This window comes from Ruditapes philippinarum, unplaced genomic scaffold (assembly GCF_026571515.1).
Source record: "Ruditapes philippinarum isolate M1 unplaced genomic scaffold, ASM2657151v2 ctg3430_1_1_1_1, whole genome shotgun sequence".
Lineage (NCBI taxonomy): Eukaryota > Metazoa > Mollusca > Bivalvia > Venerida > Veneridae > Ruditapes > Ruditapes philippinarum.
The window spans coordinates 13,718-29,651 of NW_026860251.1; the positions used below are offsets into that span (position 1 = coordinate 13,718).

General features: G+C 32.8%; 1 protein-coding gene across 1 annotated transcript in view; it reads left to right on the top strand.

The window, feature by feature from the left end:
• Positions 1-5,199: 5,199 nt before the first annotated feature.
• Positions 5,200-15,934, top strand: part of LOC132759390 (uncharacterized) — a 114,192-nt gene continuing 103,457 nt past the window's right edge. Inside the window, exons 1-2 of the mRNA XM_060751157.1 lie at positions 5,200-5,609; positions 14,520-15,100. Coding sequence (XP_060607140.1) covers positions 14,525-15,100 — 576 coding nt within the window. The 5' untranslated portion in view covers positions 5,200-5,609; positions 14,520-14,524. The remainder of the gene's footprint in view (positions 5,610-14,519; positions 15,101-15,934) is intronic.

A 15,934-nucleotide genomic window follows, 5' to 3' on the forward strand; every position in this document is an offset into this window, starting at 1 on the left:
AAGTATACAGTAAGCATAGACTATGTGACAAGAATTGTGGATGTAATAATCAGAAAATAAGTCCTCTAAACCATTTATGTGGATTTTAAAGTTGCATGCTCAGAAATAAATGAAGAATGCAAAACAAAAGTTTTGTGAATTAAGTTTTATCTTTTGTTTCACATCCTTTCCTGGTATTAGTCCGATTATATGAAAGCAAGGTGTTGCAGGTTTTACTTGTTACTTTAATTTAGTACCAATCAAGATTTAATTTAATACCAATCAAGATTTAATTTAGTACAAATCAAGATATAATTTAGTATCAAACAAGATTTAATTTAGTACCAATCAAGATTTAATTTAGTACCAATTAAGATTTAATTTAGTACCAATTAAGATTTAATTTAGTACCAATTAAGATTTAATTTAGTACCAATCAAGATTTAATTTAGTACCAATCAAGATTTAATTAAGTAGAAATTAAGGTTTAATTTAGTACCAAACAAGATTGAATTTAGTATATATTGAGTAAACATGTTTGATCTAAGGCATATTTTGCAACTTGCATTTTTTTCAGCACAGTCACATTTTTAAACTCAGAGCAACCGCACTATTTATTGAAAAGGTTTTATGTGTCGTAAACCGAGCACATAAAGATTTTCTAAAATGCACGTGACAGTCGCCATTGCACTTGGAAAGATCTTTACTGATACAGACGTGGAGTTCTGAACAAAGATAATTTACCAGCGAAGGATTTTGACAATAAGTTATGCATACTCTAAAGGGGAGGGGATGTGAAATTTAATTTGTTTTTGAGTGGGGGTCATGTGTGAATTTCACAAAGGACACATAAATTAATGTAAAAATATATGTTTAATGACTATTCTTAAACAAAAAAGCATGACCCCAGTCGGGGCGAGTATGAGGGGTCGCCATGACTCCTAGCTCCCAATGGATACACACATGTGATGTTCACGTACAGGAAAAGAGATCAAATATGTGTTCATATCATCTTGGTATGATATATTTAAAATTGATATAAATAAGAGCAAATCCAACATTTCTGAACCAATGAAATCGCTGAAGTTGACTGCACCACTTAATTATGAATATATTGTACTTGATATAAGTGTGTAAATTCCGCCCATACTACTGCAGATTTGGTAGTTAATCCAATGAAAATGTAGGGTAAAGAACGTCCAAGCTCGGTTTGATTGAGTATGTTTTTGGATGGGCATGGAAAGTGCAAACTGCCGTCCATGCCCTCTAGCACCGGTATTATGTGATGTCCGAAACAGATTGTTGTTTTATTTGTGTAATTATTCTGAATATACTTTTCTTAGTCCATTGTTTCTAGGTTTTTTCACATTGGCTTTCAATTAATCATCGTATAAAGATTTTAACACTTGGCGCAAATACTGTAAATACTGTACCAAAATTTATCGTATAATACATGCGGTTATATAAACATAGTACTAATGAGGAGATGAAACAATTTAGTTTCAATTTACATAAACCTTGCCATTGTATATGTACCAGGAAAATAAGGTTCTAGATTCATCCTTTAAAGCAGCGTACATCCGGATTAATGCTAATTGTCAATGACAATTTTGAAAATGAATTTAAAAGTCAAATTGTGTTAAGTGAACAAAGTTTACACATCGTGAACGGCACTTACAAACCATGCAAATAACCAAAAAGAATGAAAAAATGCAAACATATCTCTTACTTCGCAAGTCACGCAAAAGTATGGTAAAATATGGTAATAGATACTGCAAAATCAGTCAGTTATTGCACATAAAATATTAATTATTAGTCTTAAAAGTTTAATATATTTTCTCAAGTTTGATGTTCATGAAATATGTTGGATAATCTGGAGGCATACAGGTTAAATAGCTTTAGTCACTATATACATTATATAAATGAAAACACTTCGATGATTATAAGTTGCTTAAAATATATGATATGTTTATCTTCATTTTAATGGTGATGAGGATGTTACTTAAGTACTTTCTTCCTTTAAACTATTATAATTGTTGCTTTATATCTTGCAATACATGATATTTTCATAGATAAAAGTCATGCTACATGTAAATAATTTCATCATGTTAAGTCAGTTTAAGATGGGAGCCGGACACAGCTTTTCCTCGTTACATTGTTTGATAAGTGTCGAAAACTGAAATATATTATACATTCAGTGATGATTAAAATGTATTAATTGTAACCGGAGATATTTTCAATTATACTTTCCTGTTGATCAGCATATACTTTGCCGCTGTATTTTGAAATACAGCCTAGTTTATGTTATGTACAATCATTTAAACATGATTTATGTCCTTGTATATGGGAAGTTTAGTACTACAGTGAACTTCATTTAAAGCGAACACAAGTATAGATAATTTCCGGTTATTGTTTAGTTTAGTTTTCATAGAAGCAGATTAAATGGGCTGAATGTAATTTTGCTGTGATTTTAAGTACAAGTATATAATTGGCTTGGCATTAATATGAATTTCTTAAAAAAATTTCTTTAGCATGATTTGTTGTCACGAAGATGACAGGGATTTTATACATATCCCATTTTGTCTTGTCGTTACTTATTTTGCTCGATGAAAAAGATTCATGATAAATCCATCACAACGCATGCTATTTCTCGTGAGTTTGTTTTTAAAATTGGGTTTTAAAAACCAAAACAGTATAGGTCATATGCTTTCTTTCGAGTAAATTTCATCAAAAAAGTGAGTGGTATGATTGATTGAAATAAAAATATAGTTACTATATATGTATATATTTTATTGTTATATAACATCGTGTGATTCAATGAAATAACGTTATAATAAGATATTGATCAGAACATTAATTTGAGTCGTGTAGCCAATGTAAGGTGTAAGGAAATCATGCCAGTAACGTCATGACAGATCACACATACATGACGGGCTTTAATTTTACTGAAAATAAAATATTAAAATATGTATATAATTATGTAAAATATCTGATATTCACCTTTGAGAGTGCTTGAATATTCTTGTTTTGTCTTCTCAACATGATATTACCTTAAAGCTTATTCTTTTATTTTCTAGATAACATCGATTAATATTTCAATCTATTGTATAATAATTATGAAAACTTATATTTGAGACAAAGCGATTTGATTATAACATCAAGTTCTAGAAAGTGTTTCCTGTTTTTAAATAGGGTTATTGAAATAGTCTTGAATCTTGATGTGGATCTAGTATTTAGCGAGATAATAGGTTTCTATCTCACGAGACACAAAAGTTGTACAATCCGTTATAGTTTACTCCACGAGAGCCAAATACAAGCAATTCAAATTCTAAATTTGGCCATAACGTAAGGAACCTCAGGAACGTCTTTACGTAATGGTATTGCGTTAGCGCGTTAAAGCAGCGCGCCTCTAAATTCATACTTTTCATAAAAAATGAGAAAATGCATAGAAAAGTAAAACATTGTGAAATGAACGAAGATAATAATTTCCACATTTCAAACAGCACTAACAACCCATGTAAATCAACAAAAAGAGCTCAAAATATGCAAAAATAGCCCTTACTGCGTTACAAACGCAGTGGAAATACGGTTCAAAATACTGCAAATTGGCCATTTTTAGCCTGTCATATAAAATGATCCAAAATTTTCTTGGCGATGAAGAGACTGCCGTCCCCCTACAAACCCCCAAAACAGTGGGGGCACATCCCCCATTTTTGCAACCCCCTGATGTATCATTTTCAGGGGGGGGGGGCGACAAAAAAATGATTACTTTTTAAAACAACATTCCGCAAACGAAAAAACAGTGTTTTTGGGCCTAAATTGGACATTTTTTCACTGTTTGAGGCCTCAAAAGGGGGGAGGGGGACAAAAAGCCGTCAAAACACGTCTATATGAGGGAAAAAGTTAAGTTTGGTGTACTCTCATAGTATCCAAACAGTTACTCATTGAGTCTTTACCGAAACCATTTTTTTCATCTGCTGCTATTTGGCAATATTAATAGTGAATAAGTATTTTGTATGGAAGTCAAAATACTACATTTTTACATTTTGCTACTTTTATAATAAATTATATCACATGTATCTATAGTTGTTCAGGTAACAAGTTTTTAACCTTTCTCAAAAACCAATATTTAAACATTATGAAATTAATTGCCGTCTCTAAAAAAAGTAAACATTTATTTGTGTTTGAGGCATAATGGGCCTTTAAATTAAGTTTTTTATACAATTAACTAGAGATGAAATTTTTTATGCATAAATGAAACGGTGACATAAATGTTAATATTGTGTACTTCTCCGATCATCTGCGCGGCTCATTTTACAAACTTTGTGTTCTTTAACGGACAAAATGTCCTATGGATTAAATAAAAATGCTTATAAAATTGTTAACAATTATAAATAGAGGATATTACATTGTAAATGATTGAAAGATCAATGTTGAATTTATTGAATAAAATCATATTATGCGAACTTCTGGCAAACACAATATTAGTGAATAAAATTAAGTAATCAACCTACACGAATGTAATATTCTATTTATCACATTATATGAATAAAGACTGTTTAAAGTGCAAAATAATCATTGTTTTTTAGTTCAAAAGTCTCATTTTTGATTAGCGCTCCAAAAGTGAAACGCTAACATTAAGCGCGTCTTTACGTAATAGAAAGAGCATCAAAAAACGAATTTATCTGATGTGTACGATTAATCAGATTGCCGAATGTTTTTATGTATTTCTCTTTTGTATCATAGTCAAACATAAAAACACGTTCCCTGTTGCCCCAGAAAAAAGTAACCAATGCTCTGGTGTACGGGTAACTAATACCTGCACACAAGTTAATGCACTGTGCATGTAAATGTATAAATGTATACGATTTAACACATTTTCAAAACAAAGGTCCCTACGCCCACTCGTATAAAACAGATAGCCTCGTGTTTCGATGCTCTTTCTATTACTTGTATAACGCAAACGACCTCACGTCAAAATATATGCACGGCCCTGCAATAGCATTTGTACGGAGTCGATCGAAAAAGCGGTATGATTATGTGATCAATTTTATTTTATTTTTTTCAACTTAGGACTGGAATAATTCTTTGACAAATGAACGCATCTGACAAAACTTATTAATTCAAATGTGACCTTGAGCTTTAAATGACTTTGACTGTTAATGTCAAATATGAAATTTAAATAATTTTATTTGCTCGTTTTTGTTTGGAGTAGTCTATACTAAAATAATTTTAGTCCCATGTCTTTTACATTATAAGAAAAATAGTCGAGCATTGCCCCCGATTAGCTGTGGCTCTTGTTTGAAATTTAAATCATTCGTTAAAAAAGCAGATCTAATGATAGTAAATAATGTCCTGCGCGAAATTAACCAATCCGCTTTGACTTACATATTCTATTAAAGCGTCCTCACTGAAAAGTGGTTGAAATCACACAAACAGTTTACTTAAGGCAGTTATTTCTTATACAAACGGAAAGTTTATACGCACTAACATGGCATACTTGTGCTAGCTATTATATTCCTTCTGGCATTATATATATGTTTTTTTCAATATGTGAAATTATTCATGCACTCAACAAAGGAACAATTTATGCGTAAACAGAAAATGTGTCGTGTAGAATGTCGATAGAGGTAAGTTTTGTACAATTACCATAAACTTAGTCTCTAGGTTAAATTGATATGTTTTTCATTTATTATCCATGTTATCTTTATGCACTGTAACACCGCACTTTGGGGTCAAATGCACTTTTGGGTCTGACCCAAAAGTGCGGTAAACTTCACAGTGCACCTGGGGGCAAACGCACTTTGAGGGCAAAATCGATAAATTGACCACAAAGTACGTTAATATGATACAAATCAACGCAGTTTGGGTTCCATATCATCTTAGTTCTGCTTTAATACCGAGAACTGACTTATTTCCGATCTGCGACATTGAAGTTCAAGATGTCGTTCGATACCCATATACATCACTGTGCAAATTTACTAAGAGTCATTTACATTCCGATGTAGCATAAATTAGATAAACGATGGGTATGATTCCTAATTGGTAAATGTTTTATTAATTTAACCACTTGAAATATCAACATATATGTTAAAACACTCAATTAAGACCACCATCGGGACTGGACCACATTGGTCGTAATTGCGAGGTGGTCTTAATTGCGGGTATTCTTATCATTGATTACATAGTTAATGACCATGGTCTATTTTAGTCATTTTGTATGAACACACAATATGAATCTTAACCTACAAATACAATATATGTAATTATGTTTAATCAGATGAGAGCAAAACATTTTCTGGGGAAATTTAATATTAACTTATTTTGGGTCTGTTTTCAATATTAATTATTATATAATGTACATATTTCACCTATCAAATAAGGAACTATTTCTTCGCAAAATAAATGTTATGAAAGCAACAATGAACCACAATAACTCTAAATTTTACTTTCACACCCTATTTCATACAATAACCTGATGAAAACAGTTTTTGACACATTATTAAATCAAGTGTTATGCCTAAGAGCATTCAAGGAGATAATATTACAACAAATATGTGATCTTGGTAGGTGTTGACTTTAAAATCAGTGGTCTCAATAGTGTGTTCAAATAAAGAATAAATCAAAGAATTGGGACTGAATCTGGTGGTCTTTAGCTTAAAAGTGGATAATCGTTCTGGATCATGCAACTATTGACATAAAGAACATACTTTTCCGTTCGCTTAAAAGATGGTCTTAATAGCGGGGTGGTCTTACATCTGGGTTAGTTTTAAGTAGGGATGCTACTGTATATATATTTTAAGCCATGATTTTGTTGAGTATGATGTACGATTCTTTCAATATGGCATCTATCTTGGAATCCATCTTAAATTTTCTATTTCCCCCCAGTTGTGGCAGATTGACACAGCCTGAATTATTTTTGTGTCATTGAAATAACTATATTTAATTAATTTAGAAACATTACCTTCCTTTAATAATATAACAGGAAATAGGGTAAATTTAGATTTTAATGGACTCGTAATTATATAAGGAACTGGTTTTTGATTAGATGAAAATGTGTGACAATTGTCGGCACACAACGCTAGTTCATGGATAAGGCTTAAATAATATGCTATCTAATGTATTATTGCACATAATACACACCCAAGAATATCTATACTTTAAGGTCAATATCCTATAAGAGAAATAATTGAAAATAAAACATAATTATTATAATTTCGCCTACTTTCTTCCTTATCTATAGTTTACAAATGACACAAACTACAATTATATATTTTAATTCAAATTCTTTCATATTGATCTAATTTTAAGCACTCAGAGTGCGTTCGTTGGCTTGATGTTAACAATGCATATATACCTGAGTGTGTATCGCACTTTGGGGTCGAACGTTGACACTAAAGGTAGTTAAAACTAACGAGATGATTAGGTGATGCGCACGAGATACTTTGTCGTGGCCACGAGTTATTAAGTCGTGCGCGCGAGATACTATGCCATTGCCACAAGTTACTAAGTCGTGGGAACGAAAAAATAAGGTGGTGCGCATGAGATACTATGTCTTGCACATGAATTACTTAGTCGTGCACACGATATAATTCTTAGTCGTGGGTACGAGTTACTTTGTGGTTCGAACAAGATAGTTAAGTCATGCGCACAAGATGATTAACAAATCAGATAACAATCTATAAACATGTATATGAACTTTCTGGTTTAAGTTGTAAATGCAACATAAATCTTTAAAACTACTGAAGCATTCACTTTATGCTTAGTATATGCTCTAAGGATCATATTAAGAGATCACTATCCAAGGCCCTTTAATTATACTTTAATTTTGACTATGTTAACTCCCTTTGTGTGACAATCCTCTGATAGGGATGATCAGTATGTATGCATACTAACGGCCTGTTAACCTAGCTCATATGATACTTAAAAAGGAATACGCCCTTGTTTATTACATTTTCTAGGGACATTGCCCATGGCCAGTAGATGACCTACATTGATGATTGAGGTCATAGGTCAAAGGTCAAGGTAACCATGACACTTCATGTAAAATTCTTGTCTCATTCTTGGTATAAAATCCATGGGTTTTATAACCTTGTATGTACATTGCAACTGATCAATAGATGACACCTTATGATATTGAGGGTATTGGTAAAAATAAATCAGTGTCACAATGACACTAAGTGTAAAATTATTGTCCAATCAATAACTTGTATTTATGACACTGTGATAGAAAAGTGAAGTAGGGGCAGTATGGTATTATTGCACAATTGTAGGTAACACAAAATGCAAAGTTATAGTGTAATCTGTTTGATTTATTATCTCGTTTCTACATATTACCTCGTGCCCACGACTTAATTATCTCGTGCGCACGACTTTGTGACTCTTGGCCATGACATAGTATCTCGTTCGCACCACTTAATTATCTCGTGCGCAAGACTTAGTAAATCGTGGCCACGACCTAGTTTCTCGTGCGTGCAACTTAACTATCTCGTTCCAAGGACTTTGTTACTCGTGCCCACGACAGAGTATCTCGAGCATACGACTTGATAACTCGTGACCACGACATAGTATATCGTGCGCCACTCGATTATTTCGTTCCCACGACTTAGTAACTTGTGACTACGACATAGTATCTTGTTCGCAGAACTTAGTTATTCGTGGCTACGACATAGTATCTAGTGTGCACCACTTAATTAATTACCTCGTTCCCATGATTTATTTACTCGTGGCCAGGATATAGTATTTCGTGCGCACTTCCTAATTATCTCATTCGCACGACTAACTATCTCGTGGCCATGACAAAGTATCTCGTGCGCTTGAAATAAAAAAAAACGCACAAATGTCAACTCTTTTTTTACCGTAAAAGTCGTTTGAAAAGTACGTTGTGTATAACTGAACATTCTTCTGTGGAATTGGACCAAATGCTTTTCATTGCAATCTTATCCTGTGACGTATTAGTTACAATAACATACATCAGATATTTTGATTTTCCATTTAAGTCAAGACTATATTCTATTTAATCGGTTGCTGGAAATCCTCTCTTACATTGCCCGAACTGACCTTATTCCATCGCAGATTTTATGAACTAATTGCGTTTTTAGAATGATCTCATTGTTCCGTTATAGATAAAGTTGTAAGTTCATAAGCTTTTATAAGAAAAGGTACTAACAAAAATATGAAGTTTTCATAATTTCTTTTCGGAAAATAGAAAACATGTAAATAAATATGCAAGAAAAAGAACCAAGCACCGGGTATCGTCAAAGATATAAATGTTATATATATAAATGTTTAGAGGAAAGTTTAGCACAGCCTTTTTACCGCTGTAAACAGCTACCCACGAGCTAGATATAAGGTCCGTACCGACACTTGTAAAATCCTTTTAACATGATAAACTGTTAGTACAAATGAACCAAATTTGAGAACTGAAGCTAAATTATAGTATTAGAAAAGTAGATCAATTGATAATCATTTTAATCATCAAAAAACCAAGGTCCATACACAAAACTCAATATCCGAGGTCAATTTCAAGACTAAAGATCAAACACGCCCAGGGCGTAGAGAATAAAAGCTTTTGGTTATTATACAAAACGTCTTCCTAACTAAACTAACACCGAGGAATAACCATTTTAGTCCAGTTGAAGCAGATCAAATATCTTTTGCCGAGTAACAAAAATCAGGATTACGAGAAGTTATTATCTCGATAATTTTAGTCCCGATGACCTCGAGATAACGAGGGTCGACTGTACATTATATACATTCAAACTCTAGTTTTGAGAAAAGGATATTCAAATGTGCCATCAGAGGCTTATCTATGTAAAAAACGGTGTTCAACCCTGATGACAATCATTTTATCAATTGCATTTGTAGAAACCCACTACATTATAAAAGCTCTAAACTGTAAAGTTTTAAGCCATGTAGTTTTACACAATACTCTCATATGTGTCAGTCTATATCTAAAACTAAGTAATGTTACACATCAAGTATCTAAGCTTTGTATTTTTAGGAGGACATTCATCAGCATAAATTTAGTTTTGCTTGCCATGTTATGATGCATGGCCTGTTTTCCGCCGAGCTTTGTTATCTACATTGTCTTTATAAAATCATCTCCTTAACCGCAGGTTAGATTGTGACCAAACTTCACATAAATGAGTATTTGCTTGTACTCTAAAAATCAAGACTTTCAAAATATATGCCAAAGTAGTTGAAAGTCCTTTAAAATGACGTCTTTTACTAAGGAACTACATTACCAAATAGATATTCTTTTGGTCCTGTGCTAAAGGTATATCAAGTTGCTAAAGGTATATAAAATATGCCACTGAAATTAAAATGTGAGTCCCTAATTTAATATAACCGTATAATCTTATCTGGAAGTACAATGCAATGAACTTATTTTCATGTTGCTTTTACTACCGGATCCCTACAAGTATGTAGCTGGGAGTAAAATCTGTTCATATTTGACCTTATAACTTACATATGCAATACATTGTACACGGATGTAAATATATATCACGTCACTAATCATTGTGTGCTTGCGTGATTTTTATTTAAGTATTTGATCTTCACGGTCAAGGTCATTGATGAGTAAGATCATGATAAACTTTATTTAAGTGTTACATCCGGCTTGTCTGCATTTTAGAGCGTTAAGGTTAGGCTTAAAACATAAAAGTATTTGTTTCTCCTTTCACTATACGTTCCAATAAAATAAATAACTGCAAAAAATATATATAATATGAAGAAATATAAAAAGCACGGATTTTTCCGATTGTGCAAAATCTTTGACAGACACATATACTGTAAGCAAACTCTGAAAACAAGACCACCGCTAGGCAGATGCACGAACGTGTTTTTTTATATTAAGGATGAAGCATTTGTAAGACATGGGAATTAGATAAAGTATTACCTCTTTCAAAAAGCAATCCTCCTTTTTGGCTGAAGAACCTTCATATATATAAACTTGTTGTTTCCAAAGCACCGAGATCAAGTTCTTATCTTGTAAGTAAAATTCTACGATGGATGGACACGAAGACGCCAGGGGTATAACATAATATAACCAAGTTTCTTTAGGGCATATAATTAATATTATCAATATAAGTGATAAGCCTATGAAATTTGACAGTTGTAAAACTGTTAACAATATTTAGGTCATTTGATATTGACCTTTGACCTTGTTACCCCAAAATAAATATGGATCTTTTATTCAATATAGGCAATCATTCTATGAAGTTTGAACACTGTAAGCAATGGAACTTGTGTTATGCTCGGGAAGTGAAAAGATCATTGTGATACTGACCTCTGACCTTATGACCCTAAAATCAATAGGAGTTATGTTTTAAACTTGGCTGTTCATCCTGTAAAATTTTACAGCTGTAGGTTGATTAATATTTAAGTTATGGAGCGAAACATGTTTTCAGTTTTAAGGTAATAGTAACCTTGACCTCTGACTTTGTGACATTTAAATCAATAGGGGTCTTCTATCTAACATGGACAATCATTCCATGTAGTTTGAATATTGTGGGCCAAACGGAATTTAAGTTATTCTCCGGAAACTGTTTTCAGTTTTAAGGTAATAGTGACCTTGACCTTTGACCCTGTGACCTCAAAATCAATATGTATCTTCTATCTAATATGGACAATCATCCTATGAAGTTTGAATATTGTGGGCCAAATGGAACTTAAATTATGCTCTGGAAACCAAATTGCTAACGGACGGACTGACGGACAGACAGACGGACAGTGGGTATAACATAATATGCCCACAATTCTTTCTGGCATATAAAAAAGAATGAGCGCATTGGGCTGTTTAACATTATATTACAAGTTTGACAATAAATATTTACAGGGCAAGATCATATTTTAGAAAATGTACGCTAGTTTTACAAACAGGCACAAGCATGTTACAAGCACGCCGGGGAAAATTTTTCTGGTTTCCTGTCTCATTACGGATCTCATTCAAACTGACATTCGGAGAACCTTTCTTTTTACCATCAAAATTTTTATAAAGTTTGGCGAAAATACACCAAAATGCTACTCCAAATTCGTTCATTGTATTTTTTTCTTTGTTTTTTTTTCTAATTTTTCACCTGTAACACACCTAAAAATTGAATGATTGTATGTGGAACAATTTACAATAAATTCAAGCAAAACAATAAATTTTAACGCAACTAGTAAGACATATAGAGGATTTAGACTAAATAGTGTAAATGAATATTTTCCCCGGAAGTTTGCAGATGTGTAGTAAAAATTGTGCAACCGATGTTTTTTATATAAAATATTCTGTCAAAGAGCTCGCTTTGAGGATTTGCCTTATTTTATTATAATCTACTTTCCTTTGACATCTGTCTAAAGTTGCCTAAATGTGCGAACATTGCAAAACAATAATGTCACTTACATTGTACTATGAAGCTTTAAATAATTGTTATTCAAATATGGGTCGCACTCGGCAACCACTTATCAAACCCTCGAGGGTCGAAACATTAAGGCTTTTATTCATAATAACCTCTAAATTAATACGGATTGAAAGCAATTCTACCACGTTCTTTCTAACAGATATTGTAATAATTGTTTATAAATTTGACCTTAAAAGAAAAATTAAGTTTATTTTCGTACAACTATGAATGAAAATATGTCTGACAATCATAATAAATTTGAAAATGCCCACTAATGTACGAGTATAACCATATCAGAATTGATGTCAACAGGTAGACATTTTGTACTTTCTACAACCATAACGATAAGTATATAAACAATGTTCTGTTTTCTTTAATGTCAGTTCTTGAATTGACTTAAAATTTGTTGAATTTTTATCCGATGTACTGGAATGAATTAGCGAAGCAACTATAAGTATTACATTACTATTTGTTCACATGTTTAGTTTCTTAGCGTAGGTTAGGTCAAAGTACCGTATCCGTTTTATGTATTCTTACTATTGTGTTCGAGGACCTTATACGAAATTTGACGGAAAGTGCCGAGGAGATGCGAATGGCTTATCACATAGCAATTATTACATACCCCAACTGCCATTTTAGGGGTAATTTTCATTATGTCGTATGCTTAAAATAAGATAAAAAATCTCTTTCAAATTGGTACTATAATTATATTTTGGTTCATATATACCCAACCACAAAAGAAAGTAACTTGTATTATATTATCTTGTTAAGTAAATAAAAGAAATGTGTTTACAAAGCTAAAATTAATTTGCTGATTCCCAGATTATATAACTGTGTTCTCAACTGATGGAACCGAGTGTCATTAAACAACATGCCGCGTAGCCTTAAAAATTGGAACCTTCAGAACTATTCTCAATATTAACTCATCCGTTCTTGAAATTACAATTAAAGATGTGGAGAATAAAACAGCACATTTAAAGGCACATTAAGTCTCTCTATTTTAAAACATGCGCTAAGAGCATATTAAAATATCACCGAAAAATTATAGTCCTAAATTTGAAATAATTTTTATACAAGTACCAAATGTAAACAAAGTGGTATGTTATTTATTTTTAGTTCGATTGTGAAGGAAGCTTAATACAGTCTCGAATGCGTTCTTGGAACCAACCAATACTGAACAATGAGTGTTCAGTTTCTTGTTAAGTTTTCCTGTTCAAACAATACTACACAATTGTTATTAAGTGGAATATAGTGAAACCACTTATCATTAAACCGGACACTCTTATAAATAGATATAAGTTGACATTTGTTTGTTTGTTTTGGGTTTTACGTCACATCGACACAGTATAGGTCATATCGCGACGTTCCAGCTTTACTGGTGGAGGAAGACCTCAGGTGCCCTTACGTGCATTTTTTCAGGCACGAAAGGGAAAGGGCACCTAAGTAGAGCCACCGACGTTCTAAAAATTGTTCTAACCAAGGGAACTATATCGTTCTCCAAATCCATACCAATAAAGTGAAATAGATAAAGTTGTACCCTTTGTTAAAAAGTTTTGAAACAGAACTTAGAGTGGCTTATAGATGAACTTAATTTAGACATCCGCTCTTTGTAAAATTAAAAACTGTCAGGGTTAATAATGATGAATCCTCTGTATTATTTTTGTACCAGACACCTTTGAAATGTGATACCAAACATACAGCACATGCGGAGATATAGAAATTATTTTATTGATTTTTGTGCAAATTCGCAAAGTTTAAACCAAAAATTTCCCGTTGGGTTTGCGTAAGCATGCAATTAAAGTGATAATAAAATGAATGTTTTATTCAAATAATTGAAAAGCTGTTTATGATTTATATTTATTTGGGAAAGGTACGCATCTTGTCTGAAGCACTGTCAGACATGTCTCAATGTGATCTAGTTATTTAATTCTGTATTTAGAAATGATGCCCATTTCTAACTATTAATCTCAGGGAGGGATCTAGGGCCAATATGACCAGTTTGTGATAGTGACCGTGTCTTCATTGTTAGTCAAAGGTCACGGACCATTTACTCGGCCAAACTTTCTTGGCATGGAACTGTTTATGTTCAGTAGTAGTTTAAATTGGTTTTCCTTGTTATTCTACAAATGTAGCTAAAACTTATTATTTTTCTAGAAATCATGATGGCGCACGAGATACATTTAAAGAACAACAAATACCGACAGTGGGTCAAGGCAGGCCTAGGCTTAGGTTACCTGAAAGAGGGACTAGCACCATTTTGTGATGACATTGGAAAACAGCACCACAAAGATATTATAAACCAAATTCAAGTAACAAAGACGCCTAAACCAAATATACCATGTGGCGTCTGTCAGATATCTACTCTCCAGCCAGACCACGTCCGAATCTCAAAAGGAATATGTCCACTCAAGCAAGATAAATGTAACTGTTGCTTTCCAAATAATAAAAAACCATGCCCAAACAACGTGTGTGGTGCCATCTATGATAGCATTATACAGAATCATGCATCAATACCACCGGCACCTTTTTGGAAAAACAGCGATCCCCATGATTGGTCCGTTGACCCATGGAGTATATGTAAATGTTTTATAAATGCTCCTGGGTACAAGGACAAGACGTCAGCAGTCGCAGTCGACATGGACTGCACAGGGTTACTACATGTTATCATAAATAACAAATATTTTCATAATCATATTGGATGCAATGTAACAGGACCAAAAAATCTTTTTTCAAAGGTAAGTCCTTTTGTATACTCTTTATAAATGTTTAATTTTGTTGAATACTATTGTCATAAGAATTAAATCGTTACTGCACCAAGGTGACGATAATCTCTTTTATTTTGAGAAAGTTTGATACTTTCTTATTGAATTTAAATATAATTAACCCATTACTGCATTTAAGTGACGTTATGTCCATAAATCCATGAAGGAAATGCAGTTATTTTGCCAGAGTTACAATTAGCCATAATGATTGAAAATTTGTTATGTAACACATTTTATTGTGATTAGGTATAACAGTTTAAACTAGCCTTAAAATTGACCCTTGAGATAACAAACTGAACAGAAATTTTGATCAGCACTTGAACTTAGGGTTTCACATGTGGACAACTTCAATTTACCGTTTCCGTTCTTTGCATTTTTGTCCCCAACCTTTTCAAGAAAAATAGCGGGATCTAGAAATAGACTCCGCTTGTCTGTCTGTCCGTCTGTCCTTCTGTTACATGTCATGTCCAATCAATAACTATGTCTTTTATCAAACTAATTTTAAATAACTTGGCAGAAATATTTTTAATAATAAGACAATGTGTCATGCGCAAAAGCGGACCCCTACCTCCAAGGTAAAGGTCTCACGTGGTTATTAAAGGTCAACACTGTCTATGAGAGGGAGGGCGTATGTCATGTTCCAATCCATAACTTTCTTATTAATGGAGGGATTTTGATAGTACTTTATACAAAAAAATTCAAAATGAAAAAAGTATGTGTTCTGCTCAAAAACCAGTCGCCTACCACCAAGGTCAAGGTCACAAATGAAGATCATTTTTTAATGTATTAATTACTACTGGCATGTCC